The sequence below is a fragment of the Calliopsis andreniformis genome, chromosome 5 (genome assembly GCF_051401765.1).
Source record: "Calliopsis andreniformis isolate RMS-2024a chromosome 5, iyCalAndr_principal, whole genome shotgun sequence".
NCBI classification, from domain to species: domain Eukaryota; kingdom Metazoa; phylum Arthropoda; class Insecta; order Hymenoptera; family Andrenidae; genus Calliopsis; species Calliopsis andreniformis.
In genome coordinates this window covers 23,939,246-23,956,737 of record NC_135066.1, presented here as the reverse complement: position 1 = coordinate 23,956,737, position 17,492 = coordinate 23,939,246, and the positions used below count along the sequence as shown (strand labels likewise).

The following is a 17,492-nucleotide window of genomic DNA, read 5'->3' as shown; positions in this document are numbered from 1 at the left end:
ACCAAACGAACACTTAATTTTTTAGCGACTAACAATCGCGGAACGCACCGAACTAAAAACCCCACGGTCGTGGATTATTTTGAAACGTTTTGCAGTGTGAAGTCCGTAATGACGTGGCATTCCGTAAATAAAAACAAGATGTTACACAGTTTGGCAGCGAAATTACGATCGATACTAACGATTGTTTCTGAAGTCTCTTTTCTGGTGCCCACGCATCCTTCCAGCGCGACTTCTCAGGGTATAGCTTCGTCGAAATATGCGAATTTGATTTGTTAGTTGACATCAACGAGGTTGGGTCTTCCTCGATTACTTTTTTTAGTGGACGCGGTAGTTTCTTCTTCAGGTCGAAAAAGTCGCAAACAAATTCATGGAAGAAAGCAGAGGCATATCGGATTACATAGTGTAGGAGACCGTAACGAGTGTCTCGCAGGTATGACCGTTTATGATCATTGGTATTGCCTTGCAAGTTCGAAGGAATCATTGGTTCCTGAGACTGAAGAGAATAACATAGTTTGTATTCAGAAAGGTCTGTAGCTTTTACAGAAATAATTCTTGTACAAGAACGTCTCGAAACATTGTTTCACAAAAGCACTTATTATTGTTAGCGTTTTGCCAAAAGTTTTTTTGCCCGGTATGTACATATTGGGACTTTTAATTTTCTGAGGGGAAGTGTGACACAGCATAACGAAAAATAGGGGGTCAGCATCGCTTTATTGCATGGTCTGTTCAAGGGTTTAAAGGTGAACTCGACGTTGCAACTAGCCAAACATTTTTTCTACGCACATCGAAAGCGTCGCCACAGATATTTCAAGAACAGAGATCTATACATGCTAGTAAGATTAAGCTCTCTGTTTGTGTCGCATTTCACAACTTACGGTACAATTGTTGGTGAGAAAGCTATTAATTTCCTGTTTATATTTATATTTATCATGTAGGAAACATGAATTATATGTCATTGCATACATTCCAGGCGTAATATTATAGTAAACTTTCTTAACAACTTTTGTGTTTCTAATTTATTAACAGCAATAGTAAAAGATAATAAATTATAATTTTATACGTAAATACAGTACTGCTTAGATACAAGTAATTGTCCTCACTGCCTCGATTGCAGTTTGTCGCGGCAGCACCATTGTAATAGGAGACAAATTAGGATACTTGTCTCTCACTCTACGGCGCCTATGGTCCTTGTCTTTACGATTTAAATGGCCGAAATACGCTTCTCTTTCATTTTTCTTACTCATTCAATTCATTTACTTACCTCTTTCGATTTATATCTAACAACATAATAATTATTTATGTTCTTATACAAATATTTACTACTATAAATATAAATTAATAATTATTCTAGTTTTTAAAGGTAATAATGAGATAAGTATTGAAAAAGAAATGTAATGCTATTTAGAATGTTTATCACAATATTGATTTAATGAAGAAATAGTACAGGAGAAATGTATACTGTTCCGAAAGTAGGCTTAATGGGATATAAATTAAATATTTACTTTTCCTATTCTCCAATTTTATTTAAATTCGGTAATTTTTATGAATTAAACTATGCATACATTTTTAAATCAATATTTTTTGTCGTGAAAGAGAAATTCAACAATATCTTACGATGTAACTTTAGAGATACTTAGATAATATTAAATATTAAAGTATGTATTGAAGTATTAACTAAAAGTTTTTGCCCATATTGACTAATTCACACATATAGATCTTTTATATTCTACAAATTTCAATAATAATAATAATAATAATAATATTTGGAAATTCTCAATTATTCATTTTGTGATCTCCGTATATACATATGTATCTATCTATACCACTGATTCTTATTAACAGTTAGATAGTTTATCCGCAGTTCTGAAGAGGATACACGGAGTCGTAATTATGTAATATAAGGATCAGACTGTTCCAGAACTAGTGGTACGAGTAGAAAGTGGGTGATGGTACATGAAAAATTAAGTATTAACTTTATTTGAGATTTAGATCTTTTTATAGATATTTTTGTATTGATCTTTCATAACAAAAGTGTGCTGCTTAATTTGTAAAGTATATACTAGATTTGAATGCATAAATATTAAAATGAAAAAAAAAGAAGTACTTAATTTATACTTGAAATCTTCTTTAAAAATTACTTTTTTTGCGAGTAAGGGAAAATGAATGAAATCAGAACGTGTTTCTTCAACTGAATTCACGGATAGAGTACATAAGATGTAGTGTGAGAAAAATACATTTATTCCATCTTTTACCACACAAGCCATGCCGAACTAAATTTACAGCTAGTATCTGTCACCTGTGTTCGGCGCCTCGCTCTTACCGCAGCCAACAAGGCGACAAAACAAAGGCGGGTCGAATAGTATCTATCTCTCGATACAGTAACACGCCTTGCCCCCCAAGCAGTTTACTTGTAATCGAGATAATACTGTATAATCCGAATTGTATCAGATTTTAAATCATTTTAATCAGAAAAGTATTGGGACTATGTTAACAAACATTGTGTGCAAAAAGAACCAAAAGTAAAAAATTTTTACATCGTTCGGCGGTCGAAAATTTCTGCCGCCATTATCACCACATTAATCTCTTCGCTGGCCCCCTAAGTTAATTATCTTAGTAGTGGGGATAAAACATTCACATTTAATGCATAGGACTTTTCCATATTTATCAAGAGAATACTGTAATTTAGATTTTTCTTGTATCGAGTAGTGTAACGCTGTGTCCTTGTTGGAACATTCTGTCTGGAACACAGTGTTAGATTGTATCGTCTGTGTCTCTAGCTGGAAAGCACACTATAAAGGGTCGATATTGATATACTTTATTAATAGAGTTATGTATATTATAAGAAACTATTGTACCTCTATAAATATGATACAAAATTTAATAGGAGTACGAATATTTCGATAATGGTGACTTTTTGTTTTTGCTGATTCTTCAACTATTTAGCAATATAGATTTTTAGCCCTCAACTTTGAAAGATAATATCATTCTTTGAACTTTAGATTCTGTAGCAAAGAAGAGTATGTATACATTTATTATTTTTTATTGCTCTATGACTCTGCAAAACTTCATCCCCATTACAACTAAATCTTTTCTTGTTAACGACATTTTATTAACCTTTATCATATCAACGTACGATCACTCAGAGTTTCAATACAGATATCCACAAATTGGAGTTTAAAAGGTTGGAACAGATACATATAAAGAGATGAAAACTTAGTAGTTGGAACTTCAAGGCCTTAAAAATTTTAAAAGTTAAATCCGGTCGTGTTTGTTAAGGCTTAAACTTATACCTATCGGAAACTACCTCTATCTCCTTAATAGATAAACACCATGGGTTATGATTATTTTACGAAATTGCATTTTTAGGAGATCGTCAGAAAGGCTGGCAGTTTGGAGAAAATCTGCGCACACACAGCTCCGGATGGTTTCCTCTAGCATACACAGAAATTATTATTGACGATATACTCGGGTAAGTAGACAAAGAGTAATTCATGTTTTCATTGGCCTGTATAACTTCAGAACAAAATATGTAATGCTACTTGATACTAACAATGCAACACGGAACCAAACGTAATTACCGTAATCTAGAACGATAACGGACAATAGCTGGTATCAATGCGCCTATTTCAAACTGTTTGCAGACTTTTGAACGATAGTCCTTCAAGATGATCTAACGTGTTTAATTCTCTTTATTTTCGACGACATAAAAATCTTTCCTTTCCAGTCATTTAGTCCATCATCTGGGACCTATTTCTAAGCTCTTCAAACTGCTACAGTGACAAAAAATAATGCAAATATTTAATGTAACATCTTTGATTAAAATAATGGACAACAGTAAAATAATAACGTATTGCTAATATAATGGAAATATTTAATTTAATATGTAATAATAGAAATATTTAATTTAATATGTAATAATGGAAATATTTAATTTAATACGTGGTAATGGAAATATTTAATTTAATTTATAGTCAAAGAAATATAATCTTACGATTAAGGACACTATACAAAAGACATGTTAAGTAATGTAATTAGATAACATTTCAATTTTATATATGTACAATAAGGCAGATTTATATAAATGATAAGGTTATACAATGGATACATAATGTTCTTAAGGGGGCAGACTCCTTGTGTTTTGAGCTGTGTGCGTGCGCTCACACAAGCAAAGAAACTCATACACGTATACGCGATGAGCGAGAGAGACAAACGGTTTCGCAAATTACGCTTTACGTCTCGATACTTGCATAAATGAATTTTTCGCGGGTACAGAACCCACGAGTAGACTTCATTACAGGGTGCTCTGGTCCCTTTAAACTCCAATAGACACTATACGTTGAGTTTACTGTAAAATTACAAACTGTAAGCATGAAACAGACGCTGTTGTAAACTAGCAAGATGGCTGCCGAAGTGACATTTTCGCAAATATCTCACAATTTAATGGTTTTTTCACTCATAGCACACCAGAGCACCCTTCCTTGAATTAGCACAATATCGTGGAAATGCGATTTTCCTCAATTTAACACTTCTTGAAGGCGTAAAGCGTAATTTTCGTTGTGCACCCGTTTTGACACAAAAATAGTTCAACGATTTGCCGTTAGAAGCGTTAATGGTATATCTCAATCAATTGGGTCATATTACCATCAGCATCGATAAAAATACAGATCAGTCGGTAAATGTAATCTAGAATTTGACATCTGAATGGCGTGTTCATCAAATACACGAATGCAGACGCAAGAAAGGCTTAGTTGCCAAAACGTATTGAAAGTTTCGTCACGCTGTTGCCACATATATGTATGTACATATTACAATTCTGCCCATTAGGAAAACTTGAACGAATCCAACTCCAGCCGAGATTTTGATTCTTACTAATAAGGGAACATCGCGAGGTGAAAGTCTCCGATTTTGATGAAACTGTGTAGGATTGTAGAATAGCCGAAAATATTCGACACGTATTTTTTTTTATTGCTTCTAATTCATCTAAAGGGTGTTAAAACCACCCCCAAAGTTGGGGGTGGAAAACATATTTCGTTTAATATCTCCAAACTAGTGCGTATAGCAAAATGATATAAATGGGGCGATTGCGTATTTTTGAACGACGAATCCATTTATTTAAAAAATATATTAAAAAGTAGTATTTTGTCGTTGTTTTCACTGACAACATGCTGATCGATCGTTTTGCAAATTTGTATGCAAATACTATGAACCAAAACACAAAATACGGCTAAAATAGAATTTTGAATTTTTACGTTATAAACAAAATAATAACATTCCTAGTTAAACTGCATTTTGTGCGAAATTGGGCCCTGAAACGAGTGATTTTACGAAAAATATATACCCCTATAATGTTTTTGTCATTATATTATGATACATGTTGTTTATTGTTCACTAAATATATAAATTATAACATTGCTAATGAATACTCGCAACGTCTTGCACTCGTTGCAAACAGTACGAGAGGTTCAGTGTGAGTGACTCATGATCGATGAAAATGTAGCAAGTACAGGTGATTTACAAATCATTATTCTTCAATAATTATTATTTACTATAAACAAACAATTGGAACTGTTACACAAGGTATAGTTTAATCCACTAATTTTACAAGAAAGTACCGTAGTTGAGTGTGAATTAGGCATTCCCTCATAATCTGTAGGTGCCTGGTTCGAATCTCGTAGTAGCTTTTAATTTTTTTGTTTTCAATTTTTATTTTAAATAATTCTAATTTTTGTATACCTTTTCACAGATTACAATTATACCACTCATAACATTTTTATTTTTAAATAAAAAAAAATTAAAATAATTTCGGTTGTTTATTTCTTAAAAAGTATGAATGAATGATTGAATGAATAGCATGAATTTAATGAATTATTTATTCTATATATATAAGTTTTAGGATTTCACATATTAGTATATATATATGCCCATAATTATGAAAGTGGTCTAAATTGTATATTTCTTATTTTGGGATATTGAAAGGATTACATTTAAATAAATTAGAAAATATTTTTATATTACGTAACATTATAATTAGTCTTGATTAATGAACATTTATTATAAATGTGAAATTTTGTGTGAATCTCATACGAAAATGTTGTTTCTTAGACCACTTTCATAATTTTGGGCACATATGTATTGTTTCATTCGTGATACTCTTTCTTTCTCGTTCGCACCGTCCTTTTCTATATTCCGTATGAAGCAAAATATCGGCTCAATGCGTATTCAGTAGAGATTTACTCATGGATAAAATTGTAATTGATGTAGCAACAACGTGACAGAACTTTCCTACGATGCGATTTGGCAATTATACCTTGGCACTTCTCATTTGTAATTCAACAGGATAACGCTAGATGCCACATTATCAAATGTCGCATGTATAAATTATATGTTTTCACTAATGCCCGTTTTTTCGCAACAGCGCTTCGATCGATTCGGAGTAGGCCCCGAAGGGGACTCCTTCGGGAATATAGAAAATATTCCATATGCTTTATATGGAATATAGAAAAGGACGGTGCGAGCGAGAAAGAAAGAGCATCACGAATGAAACAATACATATGTACCCATAATTATGAAAGTCATCTAAGTTAATTCAAACTTTAAAAACATTTTCGTATGATTACGAAACTTTCTTGTTAGATTACAATTTGTGTGAAATTGGGCCCTGAAACGAGTGGCTTTACGAAAAACATATGTGCTTATAATGTTTTGTATAATGTCAACTCCATTTACAACTTTTTGGATCCGATCTGACCCAAATTTGAATAATGCTTTTACTCATAATATACTACATGGTAGTAAATGACCTTTGAACTGACAAAATTGATACCAATAATAAATTGGCGAATTGAGTTGAGTGGTCCAATTGTAATCTGTGAAAAGGTATACGAAAATTAGAATTACTTGAAATAAAAATTAAAAAAAAAAATAAAAATCTACCAAGATATTCGAACCCGACACCTGCAGATTATGAGCGAATGCCTCATTCAGCTAAGGTACTTTCATGTAAAACTAGTGGATTAAACTACAATTTATGAAACAATTCCAATTGTTTGTATATAGTAAATAAAAACTATTGAAGGATGATGATTTGTAAACCATCTTTACTTGCTACATTTCCATCGAAGCAAGGGTCACTCACACTGAACCTCTCGTACTGTTTGCAACGAGTGCAAGACGTTGCGAGTATTCATTAGCAATGTTATTATTTATACATTTAGTGAACAGTGAACAACATGTTTCATAATATAATGACAAATACATTATAGGGATATATGTTTTTCGTAAAACCACTCGTTTCAATGCCCAATTTTGAGCAAAATGTAGTCTAACTAGGAATGTTATTATTTTGTTTATAACGTAAAAATTCAAAATTCTATTTTAGCCGTATTTTGTATTTTGGTTCATAGTATTTGCATACAAATTTGCAAAACAATCGATCAGCATGTAGTCAGTGAAAACAACGACAATATACTACTTTTTAACATATTTTTTAAAAACTGTTTACATAGGTGTACTCCTCATTCAAAAATACACAATTACAATTTCTATCATTTTGCTACACGCACTAGTTTTCGAGATATTAAACGAAATATGTTTCTCAGTCCCGACTTTGGGGGTGCTTTTCACACCCTTTACATGAATTAGAACCGATAAAAAAAATACGTGTCAAATATTTTCGGCTGTTCTACAATCCTGCAAAGTTTCATCAAAATCGGAGATTTTCACCTCGCGATGTTGCCTTATTAGCAAGAATCAGAATCTCAGCCGGAGTTGGATTCATTCGAGTTTTTCTGATGGGCAGAATTGTAATATGTACATTCATACATAAATGTGGCAACAGTCTGTCCAAACTTTCAATACGTTTTGGCAACTAAGCCTTTCTTGCGTCTGTATTCGTGGATTTGATGAATACGGCATTCAGATGTCAAATTCTAGATTACATTTACCGACTGATCTGTATTTTCATCGATGCTGATGGTAATATGACCAAATTGGTTAAAATATACTATCAACGCTTCGAACGGCAAATCGTTGAAATATTTTTCTGTCAAAGCAGGTACACAACAAATATTACGCTTTACGCCTTCAAGAAGTGTTAAATTGAGGAAAATCGCATTTGCACCATATTGTGGTAATTCAAGGAAGGGTGGTCTGGTGTGCTATGAGTGAAAAAACCATTAAATCATGAGATATTTGCAAGAATGTCACTTCGGCAGCCATCTTGCTAGTTTACAACAGCGTCTGTTTCATGCTTACAGTTTGTAATTTTACATTTTTCTCAACGTATAGTGTTTATTGGTGTTTAAACGGACCAGACCACCCTGTGATGAAGTCTACCCGTAGGTTCTGTACGCTCGAAAAATTCATTTATGCAATTGCGAAACCGTTTGGCTTTCTCGCTCATCGCGTATAAGTGCATGACTTTCTTTGCTTGTGTGAGCGCACGCACACAGTTCACAACACAAGGAGTCTGTCCCCTTAAGTAGTTCATAAAAATTGTGGAGAAAAGAACAGAACATAGTCACAGAGAGTGAACTGATAATATTGTATATTAAAATATTCTACCAAGTGTTCTTTGAAACTTTGTTGTTTTTCTTTAGTACTGTTTAGGAAATAGATAGGATCTTTATGATCGCTGTCTGTAATAAGTTATTTCACTTAAAAGAAAGAATGTTGTGCGAAGGTCGCCGAGCCACGGAAGCAATGGTGGTCGAGCATCGGAACCACAAGCAGTTCCACCTTGTAAACCTCCACCCTCAAGGCCACCAGTAACACCAAGTAGCATGGATGAAGTGTCGAGTGGTTTCCATGGAGTCGGAAACAACAGTGTTAATACCAACAACAATAATAACAACAGCAGCGGTACCCCGACCAATGTACCGAATAGCAACAACTCTCATAATCTTGCAACACCTACTGCACGTCAATCTAAACCGGTATATGTACTGTATCTCAAACTAATGAATCTGAACATTTACTCCATGTTTTTTAAGAAACAAGCGATATGGTTTCTAATTTTATTCATAAAGCTATAGCAAATAAAGGTTTAGGCCAGAACATCCACCGGCACAAGATAGTGTCATTTTTATGAAAGAAAAGACTAAAGTCGGACCGTTCTCAGACAGGGAACGGATATTCCCTTTCCTTCAGTCTGTCGTTTCTTCCCACATCCACCACCACTCCTTCAGGCCAGGTACCATTTGGTGTTGCAGGCCCTCCTTCCTATATTCTTACCAGTCGGACATTGATTGTCTATTCAACACCAGCCACAAAAAATTTACCCAAAAGATGGCTGAAAAAGTAGAGGATGCTTGGTATACGTGCGTATATATACCAAGGAGGGGCTGTAGCACTAAAGGGTGCTGGGCCTGAAGAAGTGGTGGTAGGTGTGGAGGAAACGGCAGACCGAAAAAAGGAGAAAATTCGTTTCCTGTTTCAGAGCGGCCCGACTTTAGTAGTAAGACGTTTTCTAAGTTCAACGGATCCGTTTCTCAAAATATTATAGCAAGACACATAGAAACTTTGGAGACTATAAATGGTTTTAAAAATATAAAGCATTTCATGTTTCCATTCTCATGGCATTTCTCCAAAGATGGGGAAATATAAAGGTTATAAAATTTTATGTTTTGCTTCAGATCCGTTCATCCGGTACCTTGCCTACAGTTTTGGTAGGTAGTCGTAGGATACAGCCACCTGCTCCTCCAGTTCCACCACCTCAAATGGTAACGTCTCTTCACAGTAGCAACGATAGTGGCTTCTCAAACGAACCCCCAGTTCAACCTGACGTTGACTACAGTGACGACGAGGCCATGAGGTAAGCCAAATCGATACTTAGAAACTCTGAACTTCAGCTAAGGCAGCTGACGATTCTATGCCACATCTGTAGAAACGCTTGGGCCTGACAAAACTCCGACCTCTCGAGCTTTTTATTGGATTGCTACTCTCAATAATTTGCTATTCTGATTCTTCGTCTTTCTAAAATTATACCATTGAACCTGTATTTTTAGTTTAATGATCTTTTCTTAATTCCTCTAGGTATACTATAAATTTGTATATATATATGGTTTACAAAATTTCTTAGTGTCTTTTTCATTGTCAGTTGTTCCTTTGCATTCAAAGTATATTTTTATAATCTTCCTAAATTGTTTTGAATTTGAAGAATTCATTTATTGATGTTTAAAACTTGGTGTAATTTTAGTTACTTCATGTGCCTTATATAGAAGTATTGGCAAAAATTAGTAAATTGAATAAAAAAGTAGTTTCAATGGGATATCTAGATATTTAATGTTCCAATAAATAGCCATAAATATTAACCATAAGTTCTAATAGATAAGAGTTTTACTTTCATTTGGTTCCGTTTTCCCTAGTTCAATGAGACAGCACATAACGCGATTATACCCAATATCCACCGATATTCTACTAGTAGTATCGTAATTAGAGTCACGATATTGTTTTCTCTCCTAATTTGTAGATTCCGCATGCGTTATCATGGTCGATGGAAATAAAATAGGACGTGGTGGTGGCTGATTCACATCTTCAGGCTCCTGTGATATCAACTGCTATATTTCCCATCTCTGCATATTACAAATTCCGCTAGAAAGCTAAACAGTCGCCTAACTAATTATATCCGAGTATTTGGCTCTTGGTTCTATCTCCCTTCCCCGGCATTTTCCTTTTTTGGCTTTTTTCTCCTCTTTCTCTCTTTTGTTTCTCTTTGGTTTACTCATCTCGAGCTCAAACGAAAATGCAGACAACGCAGAAGAAAGCCACGTGCCAATAGAATAACCGAGGCCATGAAGCGGCAGCAGGACGAGAAACCCAGTAAGGATTGGGCGAACGACTCCTGGAAAACAATAACCAGAGACGAGAAGAGCTGGCATCTTTACAGAACAGCGATGGACCTTTGGGCGGAGTCTAATGCAAATCAGACCAATGAGAACGATGACAGGTACACCTTAAATCGACTCTACGATCAGGATCGTAAGAGTGGTAAGGACTTCTCCGACCGTGGCGCCATGGAGAATGGGTTAACAAGGAAATCCGAGAAGAAGACACAAGAGAAGCTACAAAAGAATGAGTATAATCGCAGTCGTAATTCTAATCATAAGAACAAGGTTGAGGAATCCAAGAACTCATCGAGAAGGAACGAACGCGCTGAGGATAGTCATGAAACGAAAAGAACAAAAGATCAAGAAGAGACTGAGGAAGATGAACTTGAACTTGAAGAAGAAGAAGACACTTACAGTTCTAGAATTGAGTACCAGAAAAAGTACTATGGCGACAAAGAAAATAGCCAAGCACAGAATTCTCGACGTAACTACCGCACGGTAGACCAAGAAGAATCCAAGTACGAGAACAAGAAAACTTCGTCAGCTTCCTCCTCAGGCACCGATGATGAAAGCACCATCACGATTCCGGAAACTGGTAGAAAGGTGGAGCATATTGCACAAAAGCTGGAGCAGACTGCACAGAAGTACGCTAGGGAACACAGTCCACCAAAGTTCATCGAACGGAGAAGGGACTACAGAAGCCTAGAACGGAGAGATGAGAAACACGCACCTCCACCCTATGAGAGATACAATGACTGCGACAGGGAACGAGGACCGCAGAGATTTGAACGCGAGAGAGAGCATTACTGTGAGAAATCACCACCCGCTCCGCAGAAGATTTCGACTTATGAGAGAGAGAGAACTTTTGAAAAGAACCCTGATAGAAATAGGAACATCGAGCGAGCCTCGAGTCGTCGCTTCGAAAGACCTAGACCACCATCTGAGGAAGCGCCAGAAAGACCGACAGAACCTAGAAACTTCTACCGAGAACGCAGGTATTCTGATAAAGAGGAAGCTATCTATGGAGAGACTAGATATGTTCATGAAGTATGTGTAGACAAAGAACGTGGCTACGAGTCAAATTTTGAAACGAAGCTGGAAAGAACAAAGGTGATAGAAAGGCACGGGTATCAAAATGTGATAGGGCAAAGTAATCTCCAGAAGTTTCAGAGCAACGAAGCTCATACTCTAGAGAAGAATGATACTAATAATAATACATTAAAGGATAAAGATAGGAAACCGTTACTTCCTAGGCAAACGACTGCAGTTGGTCACCTGATACAAACAGGTAGAGCTTTCGACGTTGAGTCCAAGAGTCCGAAACTGGTGAAAAGAACCAAGTCCTTTTGGAGGTTCAGGAGAGATTCTGATGTATTAGAAGGCATGGCACTTTGGCAGCATAGATCTCTTGTTGATATTCCAAAAATGATTAAGAAGGAGACGAAAGAAAGCAGCATAAATCCCGAAGAAAGCAAGAAGCACACGCCAGAAGGTAGTCCCAGCCCTCGTCAGAGTCTGGAAAAGAGAAATAGTGACGTAACTATCACAAATGACACACGTACAGAAGATCCCAAACCCGCGGAAAGAATTCACGTGCCTGAGAAGTCTGATTACTTCGAAGACTTCCCTACGCCAGCCGAGAGACCCAAAGCTGTTGAGAGGTCTGAGTATCGGATGCACCAAGAAGAGAGGTCCTATTTTATGGGCAATGTTTCCAGGAAGGCTATTATTGAAAAGGAACGTAAGCGTAGTCTAGAGGCTAAACGGAACATGATCGTAGCTGAATTAAAGGAGAATAACGAGGCCAAGAGGAATGAGAGGAGGAAAAAGTACATAGATGATGAAGAAGGCTTGACTCAAAATTTTAGCGAAACTGAGGCATCTGATGAGGAATCTACTTATAGCTGCATCGTGGTTAAGGATCAAACAGTTGCAGAGAAGACTCTGTTGCCTAGAACTAAACTCAGAAGGGATTCCGATCGAGAGAGAGATAAAAACACTTGTGGACCATGGTACGACCTTTGGGGCATGGACGCTTCGGTGAATAAGAAGAAGAAAAAGAAGCAACAGTGAATTGAAATTTTTATATTTTCAATTTATCTTATATCGTTGCCTAATATTGAAATCTGTTCTATTATTTCTTCTTTAAGATTTTAATTCGTTTTCATTTCATCGTTACGTTTTACTGTAAGTTTTATTGCTAGCCTTGCCTTTATGTGTCCCAAATTTACATTACGAATAACCGTATTAGTCTTCCATATATTGTTTTTTATTGCTTCTCAGAATATTAGTGTCTCACTTGCCAGTATAGTGATTGTTTTGTATTTTTGATCGCTTTATACACTACCGAATCGACGTATTGTGAGAGCATGAAGTGTATCGAAAGTTCGTGTTTCGGTACAGGTTGATGAGATATTTATTGTCACCGTAGAAAGAACACCGTTATGACTGGTGTTCCAATCATAACTCTTGTTGAGTCTGTTGATACAGTAACTACTACGTGACAAACATTCTTCGCGGAATAATATAGTCTATTGATATAGTAAGTCATCTCATCAATGATATTATCTTTTATTCCACATTTAGCCTTAAAAAAGGATAAATCTGTTTAATCTTTAGCATACCAAGGGAGAGTTACTTAGGAACCACAGTAGTATTTATACAACACGATCGAATTCAAATTCTTTAATTCTTGAAATCACAACCCTTGAACTTTTCGAATATTCAAACGTTAATTTACAAAATTTCAGTCTTTTTATATAGGATGTTTAACTACAGATAGGTGAAACCAAACAGATGGGAAAATCAAAATTTATTAATTATGAATATGTAAAGAAAGCAGAGATTATATTAACCCTTTGCACTCGAAGTTTATTTTGAGTCATATTACCAGCAACTCGAAGCCATTTGAGTGAAAAGATCATATTCACATGTAAGTTCATGATATACGCATTGAAAGAAAAGTCATCGTTGTATGTTATTATTTTTTTTAATTGTTTATGGATACAAATGTTAGGATATATAAAAAAAATTATAAAATTATTACATTTTGTAATTTTCCAAAGTGTGATACCTCTCGAAGCAATTGCCAATATGTAATCTTGGCTTCTCTAGACAGGTATCACAAAAATAATGGGTCTGCCGTCTTTCGCCTGGAATTTTTCTATTCGAACACACTACACAATCTTTCTTGGTTCCAGAACGTATAATATGTAGGTGGTTGTTGAGTCTGGCCTCCGTATTTGGTGTGTAACTGTATTCTCGAGATGTGCTGTTTTGTCGGAAATTCCCAATCGATTGGTCCACCAACAATTTTACAAACTTCAAGTGTGTCATTGGTTTTTCATTATTTATTTTTTTAACAGAAGTGTACAATATATATGCATTTACTGTACACATTTCCATCCCCCAAAAAAATATTTTTACGATTTGTTTTTGTTCTCATGTTAAAAACTGAAAATTAATTCCATTGTCTCCGTAGCGGAGCCCTCGAGTTTGAAGACAAATTTAAAATGGCTCCGCTCCGGAGCCCTCGAGTGCAAAGGGTTAATTACGGGTGTAAAGACTTGTTAGTCTAACTCATTCCACGAAAATTATTCGCATACATAGACTACAGTTGTTCCAAAGCATTGAAAGCAAAATGAGCATGCAGTCAAGATATTACAAAAAGAAAGATCATATCATAAAGCACTATCACAGAAACTGCGACATTTAGCAGTGACATAGACTGCCATCTTCTCATCACATTTCGTCACTGCATTTTTCTAGGACGAACATATTCGCTACTGTAAAGCTGCGCAAAACGAAGACGAACGATCGCTCGGCGCCAGCATTGTCATGAAATAAGTTCTTCATCTAGATCATTTTCTTCGTGTGATAGACGTACCGTCAAAGAAAATATTTCTCCTTTCGTGGAACAACAGTTCCTCTCACGCGAAATCTTCTGGACCCTGAATATCGGAGATCCTCACACGACGTAGATGTCCGTCCAGCGAAACACGTCTGACTTTAATCCTCTATGACCACCCTTTGCTAGAAGAACTTGGATTTATCAAGTTGTTAATGCTTCATGCGAGCGAAATTTGTTGCCAGCTTTCTCACGAATGTTATTCGAGGATTATACAAGAGTGGGCCAATATGTTCGTGAAATGACAAATTTAGAAGAGTAAATAAGGTAGCAATAAAAATCTTTTTGTGAGCAAGTCTTTTCAGAATAAGGTAAAATCTGTTAAATACAAAAACTAATATTAAAACTTTATTTGGTTGTTAATATTGACCCATCCTCGTATCTTCTCAAAGAGAGCTACGATTTAATCTATAAGCCTATCTGTCTATTGATCGATAGGGATTGTGTAACTTTTGGGGACCATTTTGCGAATAACAACGATACGCTTTTGTATGGAATTTTAAAGGATATTTTACTGCGATTTTTCGATGATCTTTTAACTGTCATAGGGGATTGAAGAATCCTCGAATTGAGGCTATAAAGAGTTCTACTTTATTCAGCGAAGTTAAAATATTCCACTAGCATTTCTCCGAGTTTTGTACTATGTTTTTTAATGAATTCAATACGGCACCGATCGCTGATAGTAATTAATTAATTATTAATTTAGTATCTAAATTTATTTTTATTCTAGAATTTCACTTAAATTTTTTAAATCAATTTAATTGAAAATTTTGGAGCAAATGTAAAATGCGAAATGTAAAATAAGATAATGTGCGAGTATGTATAACTAGTCTTCAATCCGCTGATTATTATTTCAAGTTCTTTTGTTACGACTTTACAATCATTTACCGCCAAAAAGATAATATCCAATTTCTGAAATACGCACTGCCCTCTTGCCTTTTTTATTAATTTTAAATATATTAGAGGACCATTTAGCTTTAACAATTATTAAAACAGTGTACATAAGAAGTCCTAAAAGATACTAATGTTAATAACTTTTCTTCTTGAACATATGACAGTGGTATATATTTTCAAGTGGAAGTTATTTTACTTTCCTTAATCATTTGTAATCATTTTATAATATATCAATAAACAAATCACTGTTAACAAATTAATAATTACATTTTAACATTTAAATGTACTTCATTATTCAGTAATAAATATTATTCAGTAATGACTTCCACCAAAAAATATCTATGTAGATTCTTGATCAAGTAGTCGTCAGATATATTTGATAAGAAGTTAATTTTTAAATCTTGCATTTAAACTGAACCTTTCGATTTATTCGAGGCGCTTAAAAAGCTTCGATATATTCTACCCTGCTCATTATTCACTTTCCCAGTATCTCATTCTTTCTTGATGACGTGCTCACATGGTCCTTGCATAACTATTATTTTTATCACTACTTCGATACTGATCCGTTTATAACGACGTTTATTTCCTGGCAAGTTATTTCTCGACGCTTCTCCTCTCATTCGAGGATTCCGTCGCGTTGCGTCGTCACGGTATGAAACTTTCATTTCAGACATCGTAAAGCTGCTTTACATTCGTACTCGTAGGTTATAGCTCGTAAAATTTCACTTCTCATTTTTTCTTCCTCTGTCTCACTTTCACTTCCACAACTGTCAATGTCTCGCGTGTTTCCGTGTCGAGACTTTTTCGTTAGCGACTGCCGTCACTCCTTCAACATGTTCGACCGTGAAAATAAATCCCGATAAGAGGCCAGAGCAGTTTTAACCTTTCTTATTTCTTCGCGGGGATCGTGTATTGTCTCGTGGAGCCAATCTTATATTCGATAACTTTTATTAACTAATACTGCTTTTAAGTTGTAGAGACAGTTACATTTTCACGAAAATTTTTAGTGAACTGTTTAACGATGGTTTTATTTATACTAAATTCTTAACACGTTCACAATTCTATAATACAAATGGTCAAGATAATTTGAACGATTCCTTACGATATTTGCATTAGATTTACACTGTACTGTTGATTAAAAAATGTATACGTGCTCTTGATAATTAAACTACGGATGATTATGCAAATTCCTATTTTGATAAACATGATTAAGAAATGGATTCAAGATTTGTTTTATATTATAAATATTATAAAATGTTTTTAACTCTCATTATTTTGTACATTTTTCTATACTACGTGAATTCTATACTTTGTACATATTGACATTTCTCATGAACACAAGTTCCGCAATTTACTGATATTTCTGATAATTCTGTGGAATGTATCGGCTTACTAAGTATATAGTGAATTAGTACTCTTTTGACGAATTGTGAACGTATTGCATATGTAAGTTTGCTTCATTCCAATTAGGATTATACAAAAATGTTTCCTTTTTATTTATGTGGCACAAAATATTCAAAACAGCTTTAATAGACTTTTTATTCTATTTTTTATTTATAAATAAATGAAAATACAAGTTAACTTAAGTAAAATAGCAGGGAAGATTATCTTAGGTCATTTTAGTTTTGCAAAAAAGAGTTCAAATATTATTATTTTATGCAGTGACATGGATATCATTTTTGAGGCGAACGGAGAACAATAACACGTGTATTTATTTGGTACTACTTGATTCATGTATTCTCGGCAAATTTTGTATTCTAACACTAAAACTAAACAATAAACCTAGAAACATTGTAGTCTGATAAAGTATTTCACTCTTAACTTGGTAGAGAAATTTCTTATTCTACTGTATAATATTCTTTATT

At 34.8% G+C, this 17,492-nt stretch overlaps 1 protein-coding gene across 1 annotated transcript in view; it reads left to right on the top strand.

Annotated features, from left to right (window-relative positions):
* Positions 1-13,339, top strand: part of Irsp53 (Insulin receptor substrate 53 kDa) — a 370,121-nt gene extending 356,782 nt beyond the window's left edge. Inside the window, exons 11-14 of the mRNA XM_076377827.1 lie at positions 3,367-3,469; positions 8,663-8,933; positions 9,633-9,811; positions 10,748-13,339. Of these exons, the coding sequence (XP_076233942.1) occupies positions 3,367-3,469; positions 8,663-8,933; positions 9,633-9,811; positions 10,748-12,899 (2,705 nt within the window). The 3' untranslated portion in view covers positions 12,900-13,339. The remainder of the gene's footprint in view (positions 1-3,366; positions 3,470-8,662; positions 8,934-9,632; positions 9,812-10,747) is intronic.
* The last annotated feature ends 4,153 nt before the right edge of the window (positions 13,340-17,492 follow it).